The sequence below is a fragment of the Populus alba genome, chromosome 3 (assembly GCF_005239225.2).
Source record: "Populus alba chromosome 3, ASM523922v2, whole genome shotgun sequence".
Lineage (NCBI taxonomy): Eukaryota > Viridiplantae > Streptophyta > Magnoliopsida > Malpighiales > Salicaceae > Populus > Populus alba.
In genome coordinates this window covers 18,918,297-18,935,375 of record NC_133286.1, presented here as the reverse complement: position 1 = coordinate 18,935,375, position 17,079 = coordinate 18,918,297, and the positions used below count along the sequence as shown (strand labels likewise).

Here is a 17,079-nt window from a genome sequence, read left to right as displayed (position 1 = left end):
ATGTTTCGATCATAGCTGAAACTACTTTGACCTCTTAGCAAAAAGGGAGAAGGTTACTGGTATATGCTGTTCGGTTATTATGTTTTTATACTAAATTAACCCTGAGTTTATCACGAAATAACTCATTTGTCCCTGGACGAGCTAATAATCAGCAATTTGACTTGAGAAAGATAGGATTAGCGACTGTTACGAGGTGGCCTACGAAGTGCCAACTATAATATTCTCGTACCTGTATTTTTAATTATTAAGTATGTATTTATTAATGTGATATAGTGTATTTTTAAAGTATTTTTTAATTTAAATTATATTTCTTAGATTGTTCTAATTTCTTACATCATCATATTAAATTGACAGAAATATGTTTTTTAAAAATAATTTAATATTTTTTGAAGTGATAAATAATTTAAAAAACATATTCAATTGTCTACTCTGAAATTTGAGTGGTTGCGTCGTTGAACAGCCCGTGGTGCTCTTTCACCGGTGCCATCAAAGGTCGGTGCAGTTTATTTCCGCTGGCTTAATTCAAGGGTGTTTTGGTTATTTCACTCGTTTCCAAATTTTAAAAATCATGAATGGAAGTGCTGGGAAATTGGTGGGGGGTATTGACAAATCACAGGAGCTTTTTTAAAGTGAGCTAATGATTTTTAAAGCATTTGTAAGAAAAACAAACACGTGGTGAAGTGCATTTTCCAGCTCGTGGAAGAATATTCAAATCAGTGCAAGACTCGTGCAAGATGCATATAATTGTTGACCGTTAAATAAAGCCATTTTAGCTTAATTATGCGTGGTGGGCGAGCCTATCTGCAATCTGCGCACTGACATCATTCTATGAACCCTATTTATATTTCTCCGGGAGTTTTGATTATAGTCAAGGGATGGTCCGAAATATAAATATTCTCATGTGCTTTTCATATGATTTGGATCGGAGGCGTCCCTGTATCTATGTTTAAATAACCTCATGTAAACTCTCGATATATATATATATATATACATAGTAAATTCCTTCCACGCATATATGGGTGGCAAGACAATTTCATAAGGACTGTTTGTTTGTTGAGAGGTGGCATGGGAAGTATTGAGATATATTTTATCACAAGTTCTTAAGTCTCGAAAGTCTAGTTCCAAGTTAATTTCTAATTGGGGTGCCATTATGGAAAAATATTATGGTGTTTAAGTTGTAATGATTGTAATTTATATTAGTTATTCAATGAAATTTATTTTATATAAATAAATAGATGCAAGTATAAAAGATAAATATTAAATGGAGATATTCTTATTACTTTTGACATGTCATAAATTTGATTATCTCTCAAACTTGTGTATGTTTCTTTTTTCAAAATAGTTTTTATTAAGTAACTAAGAGAATATCATTAGTTACAACTTCAACACTATAAAATTTTATTTGAAATTAGGTTAAAGATAGAGGCGAATATTCAAATGTAAAATTAGTAAAATTACTTTTTTATATAATTACTCTAGTTATCTAAATTCTTAATTTTTTCTACCCCAGTATTTTTTTCAACCCGAATTTATTTTATTTTATAAAATAATTTATATAATTTGAATATTTCACTCATCACCTCTATCCTTTTTTTTTAACTAAAATACAAAAAAAGAATTATAGCTAGCCAAAATTAAGTTGAAGGAAGGCTTTGACTAGCCAAAATTATATTAAAAATAAACTACAAATTCATTAATTTAATGATTTTATACGATAAAAAAATATTGTCTTTGATGTTTATATGTATACCATGATCAATACTATTCTAACTAGCTTTATATATATACTTTGATGACTGCAGGTCATGACAGACCCAGATGTTCTAGGACCCAGTAATCCATACTTGAGGAAGCACCTACACTGGTATATATATTAATCCCGATATTTTTTTCAACCCAAATTTATTTTATTTTATAAAATGATTTAGATAATTTGAATATTTCACTCGTTACCTCTATCCTTCCTTTATAACTAAAATACAAGAAAAATAATAATAAAAAAAAAAACTTGTCAAAAGTTAAAGGAAAGCTTTGACTAGCCAAAATCATATTAAAAGTAAACTATAAATTCATTAAATCGATTAATTAATTCTTCAAAATTTTCGAAATTCAGTACTTGAATAGTTTCGAATAATTCAGTATTTTTTTTAATTAATATAAATATTTAAATTAGCTTTTATGTACTTCCATTAATTCTCCGTGTACTGATAACATTATGCTGACCCTTAATGCAAGCCGCTGATTATGTACCACTCATTCTGAAGACGTGATTGTTCTTACCGCGAAGATGAGTCCATCATGTTTCGTTCAATTACCAGGCAATTGAGCTCATCATCTGCCTGGGTAGTGGGTGGGACCAGTTGAGAGGTTTCCTTGTCTTCGCTTGTCGGGCCCATCCAAATTTTAAGATGGGTGTAATTTCCTTTTCATCAGAGTGGATTGTGACAGCGTCTCCATGACTTATCAATTTGCATGCAATGCAACTTGGATGCTTTTGGAATACGGTAATGTCCCAAAAATCTTAGTTGTCTGTCTAATAATAGAATTTCGGGATGGGTAATTAATTAGTTTTAATAATTTTATTTATTTATTTTAATTAAATTAGTTAATATCTTATACTTGATGTTTGATAGGTGCTTATGATTAATACTTATAAAATGTTTTTTTTTATGAAGGTAAGGATTTTTTAATGTTTAAATATATATATTTTTTAGAAAGAAAATAGAGAAAAATATTCTAAAAAAATCTAGTTGTGATCGGACTCCCTAAACTAAGACAAGATTCAATCATTCAAAAACCACTTGGTGTTAACATATGACAATGGGAGCTCCTCTTGTGAGTGTGGGTATGGAAATTCTCTGCCTTCATTTCTTTTTGGTATATTGCGCGTGGAGAAAAAGTAAAGGCCCTCAATTTTATTATAACCGAGAGAATTGATTTTCCTTAACTAATGAAGAAAGTAGAATAATAATATAGAGTGATTTTATCAGCTCATAGGAAATAATCTATCATTTCTCTTATTTCCCATGTCATAGCACAGGTGGGTTGAGCTAATCATAGGCATTCAGATTTCTATGTCTAAAACTTAAATAATCTATCATTTAATTCTTATTATGATTTTTTTTTGTAATTAATTCTCTATACGATTTTCTTAATCACACAATGGTTCGTTACATATATTTTTTTATGCATTGCTTATAATATAATGAGTTATTTTAATTATAACCAATGGTGAAGGCGGGGGCTGGCAAGGGCCTTGATCTCTGCAAGGAAATTTTTTCCAACCCCCTCTTTTATTATAAAATAATTAAAATTTTAAATACTTCTTCTTCTTGTATTTTTTTCAAGAGAAGCTTTTTTTTTTTTTCTCAGTCTCTCTTTACATCATTCAGAGCTAATATTGATTTTTTTTAAGGGGAGCCTACTTTCTTTTAATTTGGCCCCTCTTGATTTTTTTTCCCTAGCTACGCCCCTATTATAACCCTTTATTATATTGTAATTTTAAAAATTACATAAATAAATATGAAAATATAATAAATTTATTACATTATAAAAATTACAATTTCTCTTAAAACGTGACTTTAGTGTTTAGGAGAGCCGTGGACAAAGGAGGACGACTTTCCGCAACTAGGTAATAGGTAGCCATGGTCATTTTGCCTAGTTTCTTTTTAGGAAAATCTTAACTCCTAGGGCAGGCCTGCTGCGCTCAGCCCAGGCGCTAGGAGCCCCAGGCAGCCTGACCCAAATTCGTCTTTTACTTATCAACGAATTAATTATTATGGTCATTTGACATCACACCCATACATTTGTCGGATAGGAAGTCTGGTAGCCAATTCCTGACAATAACAGCTGTCGAGTACGGGATGAGAGGGCAACCTGGTCCCCCAGTGCACCAAACAAAACCGCCGGCACAATTCAACCGTGGAGAAATTTTGACGAAGTCTTGGCCGTGCTTTGCACTGCAGTTAAAATGTTGTTGCTTTTAAAATTAAATTTATTTTAGTTTTTTAGCTTATTTTAAAATGTTCATATTAAAAATAAAAAATATATCATTTGAATATATTTTTAAATAAAAAGTATTTCAATACGTAACCTTTTACTTAATCGGATATACCATTTCTGAATCCAAGCGCTCTAAAAAAAAGGCAATTGGACATGTGGGTCTTTCTAGTTATTCCCGTAACTTCCTCGGCACACAAAAAATATCCGTGTAAGATCACCCATTACTGCACATGTGGTCACATCAGTCCTCTGGCAGTCCTTTAATTTGCTTGGACATGACACATTCGATTAATGTATGTGTCGTGAATTAGAGAGTGTACTAGACATATACATGCTAAAGAAAAAAAAAAGTGTATAAAACATGGGAAAAGGATGCATGATTAATGAGCAAGTTATTCTTACACGAACCAACTATATATAATATCTTTAATTAGGTGCCCTTTAATCCTTGAACTTGTTTTAAACTCGTCCCAGATTTAGTTATCCAAGTAATGCAAATAGATTAATTAATTAATTAACCGACACACCTTGACCATGCATATATAATTAAACCCTCGTGCTTATGATATATCTAGAAGAAGAAGAAGAAGAAGAGAATAATTTGATATAAAGTAAGATGGTTCTCGTAATTGAGAGAGGAGTACGGCCAGAGGGGAGCGGTGTGGAGATTTACCAATCGGAAAACTTAGAAGAATAATAGCCCTTTTTTTCCCCTCGCAAAGCATGATGAATCATAGGAAGTGTTACGCAAATGTTATTTTACCCAGGTAATGACTAATAGCTACGACTTGTTTTCCTTTTCCTAGGGGAAAAAGACTAGCCAATACGGTGTCATTTATAGAAAAATGGTAAAATTACAGTACCTTTTATTTTGGAAATCGGTAGTAACTATGTCATATTAATTGCTATCCTCTGTCTATAATCGCATTAATTATCCACAACAATTTCCTTTCAAAGCAAGTAAAATTACAGTGACATTCCTTCAAATTTTAATAATATAATATCAATTTTGCAATGAAAACACTTTAATTGAGGATGAACAAATCAGGTCAATTGAATGGTAGTAGTTATAAAAAAATAAAATCCAGCCAGCTCTATGACAGAAATCTTATGTACATGGTATATAGTAATTTAATGGAATAGCATTAAATAGAAAAAAAAAAAAAAAAAAAAGGAGAGATAGCGAGTAGAAAAGGATTGCCACATGCGAAAGGCAATGGCCACCGGTTTGAGAAAAGAGATGGAGGTGGCGGGCAGAGAATCCAAAATGACTTCATCTACCAAGTTCCGCCCCACACAGCACTCCCTCATGAGTCATGATCTCCTCCTTTTTCATCCATATAAAAAACCCTCTACAACCCTAAAATCTCCATCATAGCTTTTCTCATTCTCCACAAAGAAAGACCAGGGCCGAGACCGAGTTGAAAAGACTACGCAAAATGTCAGACTGGGGTCCGGTGTTTATGGCCGTGGTGCTGTTCATCCTGTTAACTCCAGGGCTGCTGTTTCAGGTACCAGGGCGCCATCGAAGCATTGAGTTTGGCAATTTCCAGACAAGCGGTGCTTCAATTATGGTTCATGCTCTTCTGTATTTTGCTCTCATTTGCGTTTTCCTGCTGGCTGTTAAGGTTCACTTGTACCTCGGTTAGTACTTCTTTATTGCTGATGCAATTGACTTGCTCCCCTAGTTGAAAAACAAGATCAAGGGTAATAAATTCAAGGTGTGTTTTGGAGTTTGCTTCTCTGTCAAACGTAGTCTATTCCATTGTTTGCAAGCTATATATCAAGATATTATTTTCTTACATTTTAGAGGGGGTTTGTTTGATTGATTGTCATAAATGTAACGTGCCGAGCATTGATCTTGCTTGCTTTGTAACTGGAAGTTAAGGATTTGTGATGCATGACTTCAATTAGTATCTTAATTGTTCTTATTGAGTATTTTTAGTTATTTCGCTGTTGATTAATTAATTTTTGATTCTAAGGGGTTGAGAATAATTCAAATAAATTTTTATTTTTTTAAAAAATTCAAATATGCCATACACTAAAGTAAATAATATTCTAGCAAAGAAACACCATAAAAAATGCAAAAGACTTGTCTAAAATTTATTTTAAAAATCTAACAAAAAATCCAACAAAAAACTAAAATAGAAGGATGAAATCATCAAAATGAAAAAAATAAAAAAACTAATAAAATTCAATGGGCCCGAAAAAAAAAAGGAGGCAGGTGCCCCATTGGCTTGGCCAATCCGAATTGGCATGATAAGCTCGTGACTCAAGTTGTGAGACTGGGCTATCTTCACATGAAGCAAGTGAAAAAAATAATAATTTAATCTTCAATAAACTCAATGTTAAAAAAAACAAAAAAATTGATGTAAAAAAAAAAGAGAAGGAAAAAGACGGATGTTGATCTAGGCTAACATCTTACAATTATGACTTGGATCATAAGATAAGAATCATCGCATCGGAAAAATTATGATCTAAACTCAAAACTAATTAAATATTAAAGAATAAAATCAAAAAAATAAATTTAATTAAAAAAATAAAAAAAAATAAAAAAAAATTGAAAGAATGATGATCAAATTTAATATAAAAACAAAATAAATAACGAGGGATAAAATTAAAAAATAAAAGTCAATTAAGAAACTAATATAAAAAATAATAATTAAAAGAATAATGACTAAATTTGATCAAATTAAATTAAATTTCAAGGGATAAAATTGAAAAGAAAAGAACATGATAACTAAAAGAATAAGAACCAAATCTGATATAAAAATCAAATCAAATTAAATTTTAATAGATGAAATTAAAAAGAAAAAAAATAGTAATTAAAATAATGAAAATCAAATTTGATATAAAAATAAATTAAAATAAATTTGAAGAGACAAAATTAAAAAGAAAAATCAACCATAAAAAGGGTTTAAAACAATCAAAGATCATTTAAAAGAATAAAAACTATAATTGAAATAATAATAAAACAAAGGGACACTTTTTATTTTTTTACTTGGCTAACACGAATCCAGGGCCATGAGATAGAAAAAAAAAAGGGGAAGAAAAAAAATCTAAGCCTCCCCCAGTTGCCATAAAAAACAATACATGCATCGCCTTATTAGAAGCGCCTTCACTTGACAGTATTGGTTACACGGTGGTTGGGTACTTTTGACCATTTGAGGAGGTACACACGTCGCTTGGATATGGCGGTCTTCCTCCGCACTCCATCGTGTGTTTCTCAGTCGCCTATAACTTTTTATATATATATATATCCTTAAAAGGACCAAGTTAAAGACCAAACTAACCCTCTTTCACGTTTTATACAAAAAAATCAATGTAAAAGTATTTAAAGCTCCTAGAAGGTAGTTTTACAAATTTTGGTTTCAAGGACAGTGTAGTAATTAAAGTAAATTAGAAAAAAAACCCTTCCATGATAATATTTTTTTTCTTTATTTTAAAGGTAATATAATCATTTTGTTGTTTTTTTTAACAAAAAAACCATTCTACCTATCCCAAATCAACAATGATCAATTGGTCTTTTTAAAAAGATTATTGTACCCCAAAATCAAAGCTTATTTTTCAATGGAGAGGTAAAAAAGAATAATTTTACTATAATAATACGTGTATAGTGCTAACACCCCGTATATTTTTTGTGTAATATATATAAAACATAGGCTTACCAGAAAGCAGAGATTTGGAAACAGACAAGACTGAACAAGATGATTGCATTGACCTCCTTAACCAGCTAGTTTGCGTGCAGATCAAATTAATGGATTGTTTCCCCTGCCAAGCTGTACTTTAATTTACGTTTATCAAGAATGGCACTTCAAAGTTCGAGTAAGATACAGCATTTTGCCAGGCCGCCTCCGTGGATGATATATATTGATGGTGTTTGTGTTTTTTCAAAAAAAATTAAATTCTTGTTTTAATTAACTTTTTTAGATGTCCGAGAAGCTGAGCCCAACGAATGCTGCTGGACCAGGTGTACCATGAATGTGGGCTTTGTAGTGCTGAAGCCTAGCATCGCTCCCTCAAGACGAAAACAAAGAAAAAGACTTGATGATGAATATTGTCTGTCACGATGGTATATTTATTTTTATGTTTTAAAAATATATTTTAAAAAAATTAAATATATTTTATTTTATTTTTATTTTTATTTTTAATTTTTATTTTATTGATATTTTCAAATCATTTTAATGTGATGATATTAAAAATAATTTTTTAAAAATAAAAATATATTATTTTAATATATTTACAAGTAAAAAACAATCATAATTATATTTTTAAACAAAAAAACATAATCTCTACCGAGCTGCTTTGGGTGGTGATAAGCATAAACGTTTTGAATGCCCGTGCAATGTATAATAATGTGTTTGTGCATTGAAGTTGGTAAAACCAATTCAAGTCACTGGGAAAATATATGTGTCTTTTTTTACAAAAAAAAAAAAGGGAAAAACAACTAAATTAATTTAGTGTTTTTCTACAAAATAGAGTTTCGAATTAATATTGAAAATAAATAAGAGCCTTAAATTCGAGATCGGTATTAATATAATTATTAGTTTTTATCGAAAAATTCATTTAGGAATCAAAACACACAGAAACCTTCAACGATTATTCGTGTAAATTCTTTAGCAAAATGAGAGAGACAAAATCAAAACAAAAGGGGAATTGGGATGTCACATCCAATAACAAAAGTACGAAATGTCATTTTAAATTGGTATTTGGACCCAATATAAAAGGCAAAGGATGCATGGATGTGATATCCAGATAAACTATATGATTAACAAAATATATCAATTTAATTAGAGGTTTTTTAACATTCTAGCATAGTTTGGTAAAAATTTTAGGAAAATAAATAAAGTCGTTGTTAAAAATAATAATTTTTTTTAAAATCCATATCTAACATAAAAATCAACTTAAAATTTTAAAAAATTTCAATGGTGAATAAATAAGATTTAAAATTCAATTATTAATAAAAAGCAAAAAAGCAGATGTGACTTTAAAGAAAAAAAAAAAAAAGAATGGGTCACAAAAAGATACATCATGGCTTCCTTTTCAACACACTTTATACCATTAGAAAAATCTTGATAAGATGATTTTAACTATACTTTAAAAAACCATAAAAAAAAATTAGAATTGATTAAAGATTTTATTTGAGGTTAATTTAGAGTTAATTAAGACTTTGTTTGTTGGTTTTTCAATGTGTAATTAAAATCATCTTATCAAGATCTTTTTAATGATATTAGATATATTAAAAATAAAAACTCTGTGTATCCTTAGTGAATTCTTTGTGGCTATTATAAATTGAATCTTATATTTTGATTATTGGATATTCATACAAATTTGAGTTGATTTTTGTTCAAAGCAATTAATTTACATAAAACATATATTCTAAAATATGAATAAACAATTGTTATTAAAAATAACAATGATGTACAAAACTAATATTTTAAAACATGATTTTATTAAAACTGTGCTATTTATCATATAGTTTTTTTAATCTATGTCATTCTTCCATTATTTTTAACAAACTAAAAAAAAAAAAAATCTTTAACTAGAAGCAGCGAAACAAATAAAGCTGCCACGTGCATTGGTTCAGCATCTATCCAGAGTGTACCGAATGTGACATTGGAGTATATTATCTGCTGCTAGAATTGGATTTTTTTTTTTTTTTTAGATTTCTTGTTCTTCACTGATGCTCTCCCTTTGCTTCTTTTAATCTACTTAAATATTCGTTTCGTTCCTCCCCAATTCATCAAGTCTTGAAATACCTTCGCCCATCCCTATATTAATAGAGAGTTTGATATCAGAGCTGCAGCTCGTCGTATTTCTATAAAACATCAACACCCGGAAAAAAACAAAAGAAGGAGGCGATGTCAGACTGGGGGCCAGTGGTGATAGCAGTGGTGCTGTTTGTGCTTTTAAGTCCGGGATTGCTATTCCAGTTGCCGGCGAGGAACAGAGTTGTTGAGTTTGGGAACTTGCAGACAAGTGGGTTATCGATATTGGTCCATACCATCATCTTCTTCGGCCTCATAACCATCTTTCTCATTGCTATTGGTGTTCACATTTACACAGGATAGCCAAATAATGCTAAAGATATCTCCTTTATTTTCCCTTTTTACATAGCTGATCACCCCCATAACCTGTTTCACTGTCTGAAGCATGAATATCTGTTTCATGGTCTGCCCTGATGTCTTGTATTGCGTTAATTGGGTTCTCTTGTTTTTTTTTCTTAATTTGATTTTCGTTGTTGTTAATTGATTTATATTTCCTGTAATGATACTTCAGCCGATTACCAACTAAAAGTTTAGATTCTTATTCTACATATCTCCCATCTTCTTCCTAGTTGCGTTGAGTCTTTCTTTTTTCTTTTTGCTGAAAGAGAATGGCACTAATGACATGCGTGAAGTGGTTTCTACTCTGGTTTTTGAATGCTTGAGAGTGATGTTGGTCGCTCTCGGCGCTGGACACCGTCGGGAGGATGGTGGTCGGTGGCCTCATCTCCTCCTATCCCGTGGACACATAACAGCACGGCATCTTTTTAAAATTTAAAATTATTTTTGGTAGAATTTTGTAGTTGAAAACCACATGGATACGATTCTTGGTACGGGACTCCCATCAGTGGAATTGCGTATGGTCGATGATATTGATAAGCTTCTCTTGAATATATTAAAAAGGTATGCTATTGTGTGGAAGCTGTTGATTTTCTAGTTCTAATCTAACAAAACTAACATCATTTAGATATGGTTTGTTACGAGATTAAGCGTGATTTTTTAAATGTAAAATTGATTTTTAAAGATGTTTAGTGTGTTCATTGTGAATATAAAAATAATTTTATTATAAATAATGATTATTGAGATATAATAAGGAATTAATTTGATATGTATTTAATTTAAAACAAAAAGTAATAATCTTTGTTTGAAGAGTAAAATTTACTTTTCTAAAACATCAATTCGAAATATAATTATCACCTCTTTTAATAATTCACTTTTTCATTAAAAAAAAATCAAACAAGTTTAAATTTTACATTGAAACCAGGGTTTCTTCGATGTCTCCTCTAGAGAGGAAAAATACATCTTTTTTTATGGATTAAATTGAAATTAATAACTTCTCTATATTTAAATTAAGAAATAAATAACTAAAAAAATATTTCATTTGTTATCCTATACAATATTAATTTCTATATGTGCCACTTCATTAAGATTCTATTAAGAAAATGAAGAAAAAAATTTCATAAAAGTCTTATTAATACCTCTCTCTTTTACTCTACCAATCTAGGAAAATATGTTTACTACTAGAGAAAAAAAGGGAATGGAGAGAATTTTTATGAGTTTATTTTTTTTTTAATTTTTCAATACAATCCTAATTTTATTTTTTTTATACTTTTTTTTTTCTCGTTCGATTCCAAGAACAAGTTCTTACTATTAGACTTCCTTTTTAAAAGCACTAGACGATTATAGCCGTCAGATTGGGTCGTTGATGGTAGTCAGAATACATTCAGGGGAGTTTAGAATATGCTCAAAACATGGCCACCTATCATTATAATCGAGATTGAATAAAGTAGTAGAATTCTTTTGTACAGTAATAAAATACGAAAGTGAAACTCACTAATTTCAAACGTAGTTATAAATAAAAAAGATTTATAGTATGTTCAGTAACTAAATGCAATTCAATTGATAACTTATTATAAGTTTTATATTTAGAATAAAATATTAAATTATAATTGAATTTAACCATATTGTTTAGAATACTTGTGGAAATAAATCGAATTAATAATTTTGGCTATTTCATCTTTAAAATAATTTCTTTTTATTAAAAAATATGTTTTTATTACAAAAACTTTTATATTTACTATTTTTGTAACTACCATACTTGTAATATTTTTACCATCTTTACATTAATTCTACAGTCGAGCATGTTTGTTACCCTTATGGAGTCAGCTACTCTACCATCATCCTATTCTACTGTAGCCAATCCAGCTTTTATAAGGTCTATGAGCTCCTTAATGAAACGGAAGCGTAAAGGTGCCCATCAAATGTTGTTTCTTACACCTCTATCATCGCTTTCATGGCCAAGTCACAGAATGTCTCTCGTTGCACTCACAGTTGTAGCTTAATGTTGAACGCAATGTGATTGCAAAAGGTTTTTTTTTTTTTAGTAGGTGATGTGACTCTCAAATACTTAAGTATATTTTTGAAATTAAAAAAAAATACAATAATATTTTAGAAAAAAATTATCTGAAAATAAATATGTATAAATATTAAGAAAAGAGAAATTATAAATTTTTTATCTGAATGATTCAATAGATATTTATAGCACCTCAACTTTATCTTTTGTTACAGTGTAGAGGCTGAATAATCACTCCACTATTATAAATTAATTTTTTATTATAAGTTGTGTTTCACTTAATTTACCGCAAAACGGCCACAATCACTCATATGTCTTCTACTTAGTTAGTGTCGGGCTCACCGAGCTTTGAGCCCGACAAGGTTTCGGGCATAAGAAGGATCGAGACTAACGAGGAGCCAAGTCAGGGAGGGCCTGATGTGGTTGGAAGTCAGGTGGATATCAGACCCATGAGGAATTGGCACGGGTCGCTGGGGGCTAGACACCGAGGGCCAGGCATGGGAAGCCCTATGCATGCTCCTTGTGCCTTGTTGTGTTTATATGGCGTCAGGCCATAGGCCTGGGGCCATTTAAATGAATGATCTGATTTATCAGAAACTTTGGCACTCTGCAAGTTTGATGGTCAGGCGTTCTACCCATTGCTAAAGGTATGCCTTAGAACTGAGGACATGAATTTGTGGAGTTAATTATTGGATGACATGGTGAACAAGCATATGCTAAGTCTTGATAAATCAGCCTTTGCTCTTTTAATTCATGGCCTTTACAAAGCAAACAAAAGCAAGTGGGCTTACCATTTTTTCAAGGAAATGATCGGCAAAAATATAGTACCGAAATATCAAACATGTCATTTTCTTTTAGAGGAGTTCAAACTAATATATATATATAGACACGCTGCTAAGAATATCTAACATGTCAATTTTAGTTAATTTTAAAAGAAACTATTGTGATAAATCAAAAGTCTCTCTTTTTATTTGTCTTTAGTTATTTTTTTAGCAATTGAATTTCAAATAAATACATTGAAAAGGATTCCAGACAAAAAAACTCACTTAGAATTGAAATGTCAATTTAGTTATTTTTAATTCGGGAGAGCATTACATTATCATATGCAAAAGGTTTGGGCCAGTAGCAACACCGTATGCGGTGAAAGTGCCACCAAAATTGGCCGTTGACACGGGATGAACATTGAATTCCACCGTTCACTTGACAAATGATCACACCTGTGCCACTTCCTCTGTACAAAGAGACAAAACCGTTTCCAGAACTTATGATCCAGAAGTTTGAATTTGGAAGAATCTTTAAACTTCAAGAGATTTGATCCTACTAACTAACAGCAGGATAAGGGACAACTGTTCAAATATATAAAAAGAAAAAGAAAAGGACAATTGTGATCAAACCCTTGGCCTGCCTTACTTACTATTTCTGAAGAAGGTTCCATCCCATAATACATGCACAGCTTTACTCCAAGTGGCAGCGGGTCTTTTTGCTTCTTGGTGGTCTTAACATGATGAACACTTCTATATATTTTCTTTTTTTAAAAAAAACCCCCTTCTTCCATTTTCGATTTAGCATAAAGATTCCGAGTATCTAACTATACCAGAGTGGATTCAGAATTTCATCAAACAACAAAAAATGAAAAAAAAAAATTGGAACTGAAAAAAATGGTAATCGTACGTCATGTGAAATCTCAACTTTATCTCGTTAGATTCACTAAAAGAAAAAACCTCATTCAGTATCTCAATCATCTCTCCTTCCTCTTTAGAATTAAATATGGTTACAAGAAAAGAATACAGATGAAATACGATAAAATGGTAATGCTGATATATTGCTGAACAAATAGGGGAATTGAATATCAGAAAGAACCAGGGAACAACTCTCCCATTTCCTCCCACAAGTAAGAATCCATTACACCAGTTCTTAAGACCTTAATATTCACCATTTCTAATTGATAAAAGAAGTCGTATCCACAAGTTTATGCCATCAGGAAGCACAGTTATCCACAATTCCTGTCAATTCATGAAAAAGCTGGGTAATTTCATATATACGCAGCACCATTCACTAGAACATTAGTGCTGCTCAATACTCCCGTACACAGTTCAGCTCTCTGAACCACTTTGCATTCACAAAAGTTTCCATCCTGCAGTCACGCCAAGAAAAGGAAAAAAGAATTAATCTACACACCAACATGCAAATAATCTGTGTATTCAATAGGGAAAAACAATGACATACGAGTGTACAAAAGTATAGAGAAATAGATCCATAGAAAACATGCCATATTTATCATCTTCCCATAAATCAACACAACTTCCTATAGTTCTATGTTAACCAGGAAAAACGAGAATGACTGATGCCCCTAAATTCTTGTCAAACATGTTTAATTGTTCCTAGCAAATCTAATTTTTCCTGGATATGTTCTGCATTTAGAAGATTTATTTAGCAGTAAATATATTCTCATGCATTATGAATATGTGGACAAGCCAAGTGCATCACTACCACCATCAAAGCACATCTCAATTAAATTTGAATGTGGATAAAGCTCAAATTAAAAGTGAAATTTAACTAGCCTTAATCAAAAATGTTATGAGCCAAGAGTAACAAGCTTCAATTTATTCCATTTATTTGTCAAAATAGCCATCTCCTATCAAACTCCACCAACTACAGATTTGGACATGCCTTTAAAGTTTAATCAATACAAATTTTCACACCTTAACGACCTTCAACTACAAATAAAACAATGTCTTCTGGTTGCAAGATTAGACAGATGGGATTGAAAGTTTTTCAACAATTTGAAATTTGGAATCTAAAGAATAGAAAAAGGCATACACAGCAAAAAGGTCCACGATAGGATTGATATTTAGAGCCTCTTTACATTTAGAAGATCCAAATTATATTTCCAATATGAGATTCAAACAGCCAACAAAAGACATATCACCCTAAATGAACCGAAACCCAAGATCCAATACTGAGTTATTCCTCATCCTCGTGTTCAGTATCTAGCCAGCATTCCAATGTCGAGTTCTAAATAACAGCAGTATTAAATGTTAGATAGCAAGGCAGGTAGCAAGAAGGCAGGTTTACCAGAATGGGCAGAGATAGACAGGATGCAATGAATGATAATGTGTTTTAAATAATTGGTTCGAGAAATCTTGTCATTCTAGCTCCAGAAAGGAGGGAATTTTCTTCCGACGAAAACATCTTCTATCCAACATGGTTTCCAAAATCCCCAAATATAACTCCTGTTAACAAAAGAATCGACAATCCGAGGCTAAAAAAAGTTAAGGATAGTTAGACCTTTTTGATCAAGATGAGGCCATAAAAAGGACAGTTAAAAAAAAAAGTCTCCTTTTCAGTTTAATTAGATAATAATAATTCAATCAGCACATACAGAAACATTAATCTACAGGATATGGCACATCCATTTTCAACCTATCAATCTTCACGATTCCAAAAAACCTCCCAAGTTTACTGACCAACACATCCAAATACAAATTAAGAAAACAGAGCTGCTTCTCTTCACCACTTACAGCCTTACAAGAGCACAAACATAGACAACGAAAAGTAGCACAATATCCAAACGAAACCAGCCAAGATTCCTTAGAAGATTTCATGAAATTAACACACAAACAGACAAAACACACACAAATCATAACAAACCAGAAGAATAAAAGAGGGAATTCTTAATTAATTACCAGGAATCTCCTTTCGAGGAGAAGGAGTCGTGGCGTAACAAAGAATAGAGCGGCCCAGCATGGAGACAGTAGAAACAATTCCAGCAACATAAAACACCATAACCAATCCAAGAACCCAAGGCATCAACAAAAACCCAATAAAAAACGTAACCGATCCACATAACATCAAAGCCAACGATATCCCAAATAGCAACGACGCGAACTCCCCTGGCGTTATTTCCGACAACCTCCTCCTCACCGACGTGGAGGGCACCGGAAACTGATCAGAAAACGAGATCGGCGTCCATGGTGAACGGAGGAGATTGAATACTAACGCTGATAGCTCGTCGAGTACACGAGATTGTTGATCTTGATTCTGTCTTCGCATCATTTTTATCGATTTCTTGATTATTAGATTTTTAACAGAAATCTTAAATCTTCAAAAATTTGACAACCTTGGCTAATTATCTCTCTGTGTAGATAGGGAGTTTAGAGATGTTAAGACCAGCGTGATTTTGGGTTTCGATAAAATCGAAGAAAGTGGACAAACACATAAACTTTTATCTACACAGAGAGTTTTCAAATAACAAGCTGAGGATGAGTTATGATAAATAGGTAAGGATTCGTTTGTTTCTCGGGAAATTCAAATAACAAGCTGGACGCGGCGATCGCTTCTATTAATAGAGTTTTGATGTGTAAAAATTTTGTAGTGTAGAAAGAAAATGAGAGGCTTGTGTGTGGATTTTGTTTGTTTGGCTGGGGTTGTGCTTTATCCAGAAGGAATTGCTGTACCTTTTCATTTCTTTTGTATTTTTTATATGTACTCCAATTATTATTATTATTATTATTTAGTCCTTTACATATCAGTCTTCCAATTTTACCTCAGTCTCGAATCAGTCTTCAAAGTTTGTGATCTTATATGTTGACCTTGCAGCTAACACTACCGCTTCAATTTGGTCCTTTATAATTAGACGTGATGGAAAGGCTAGCCTGTGAATTGCGGTTCCTGAACGCTTGATTTCAGTGTTTGGAAACCTTAATTAATTTAATAAAACTTTTAGTTTTGTATTAGAAGACGAGGATTTTTTTTTCTTTTTGTATCATTTTAAACAAGGTGTTTTTATTTATTTATTTTATCGTTTTGATTGGTTCAACATGGCAACATTGTCAGATTTATACAGCAAGAGAGATTATCATGCATGTATAATCTAATTATGAAACTGGTTTGATCATATTTATCTTAAATCATAAGCATATCAAGCGATTATATTTTTGCTCGATATGTGGTAAAACA

At 31.5% G+C, this 17,079-nt stretch overlaps 2 protein-coding genes across 3 annotated transcripts; one reads left to right on the top strand and one right to left on the bottom strand.

The window, feature by feature from the left end:
- Positions 1 to 5,181: 5,181 nt before the first annotated feature.
- LOC118054565 (uncharacterized) lies at positions 5,182 to 10,318 on the top strand. The gene is made up of 3 exons (XM_035066204.2): positions 5,182 to 5,650; positions 5,948 to 5,957; positions 9,795 to 10,318. Exons 1-3 carry the CDS (start codon positions 5,442 to 5,444, stop codon positions 10,071 to 10,073), a joined length of 498 nt encoding a protein of 165 aa, XP_034922095.1. The 5' UTR covers positions 5,182 to 5,441; the 3' UTR covers positions 10,074 to 10,318.
- A 3,527-nt stretch (positions 10,319 to 13,845) lies between these two features.
- On the bottom strand, positions 13,846 to 16,569 carry LOC118054490 (uncharacterized). 2 transcript variants are annotated; one of them, XM_035066104.2, is made up of 3 exons: positions 15,807 to 16,569; positions 15,196 to 15,353; positions 13,846 to 14,254 (listed from the first exon to the last, which is right to left on the bottom strand). In XM_035066104.2, exons 1-2 carry the CDS (start codon positions 16,174 to 16,176, stop codon positions 15,316 to 15,318), a joined length of 408 nt encoding a protein of 135 aa, XP_034921995.1. In that variant the 5' UTR covers positions 16,177 to 16,569; the 3' UTR covers positions 13,846 to 14,254; positions 15,196 to 15,315. The 2 variants fall into 2 exon arrangements, with proteins under 2 accessions (XP_034921995.1, XP_034921997.1); XM_035066106.2 differs by lacking the exon at positions 15,196 to 15,353 and having other exon boundaries at positions 13,917 to 14,254; positions 15,807 to 16,565.
- Between the last annotated feature and the right edge of the window lie 510 nt (positions 16,570 to 17,079).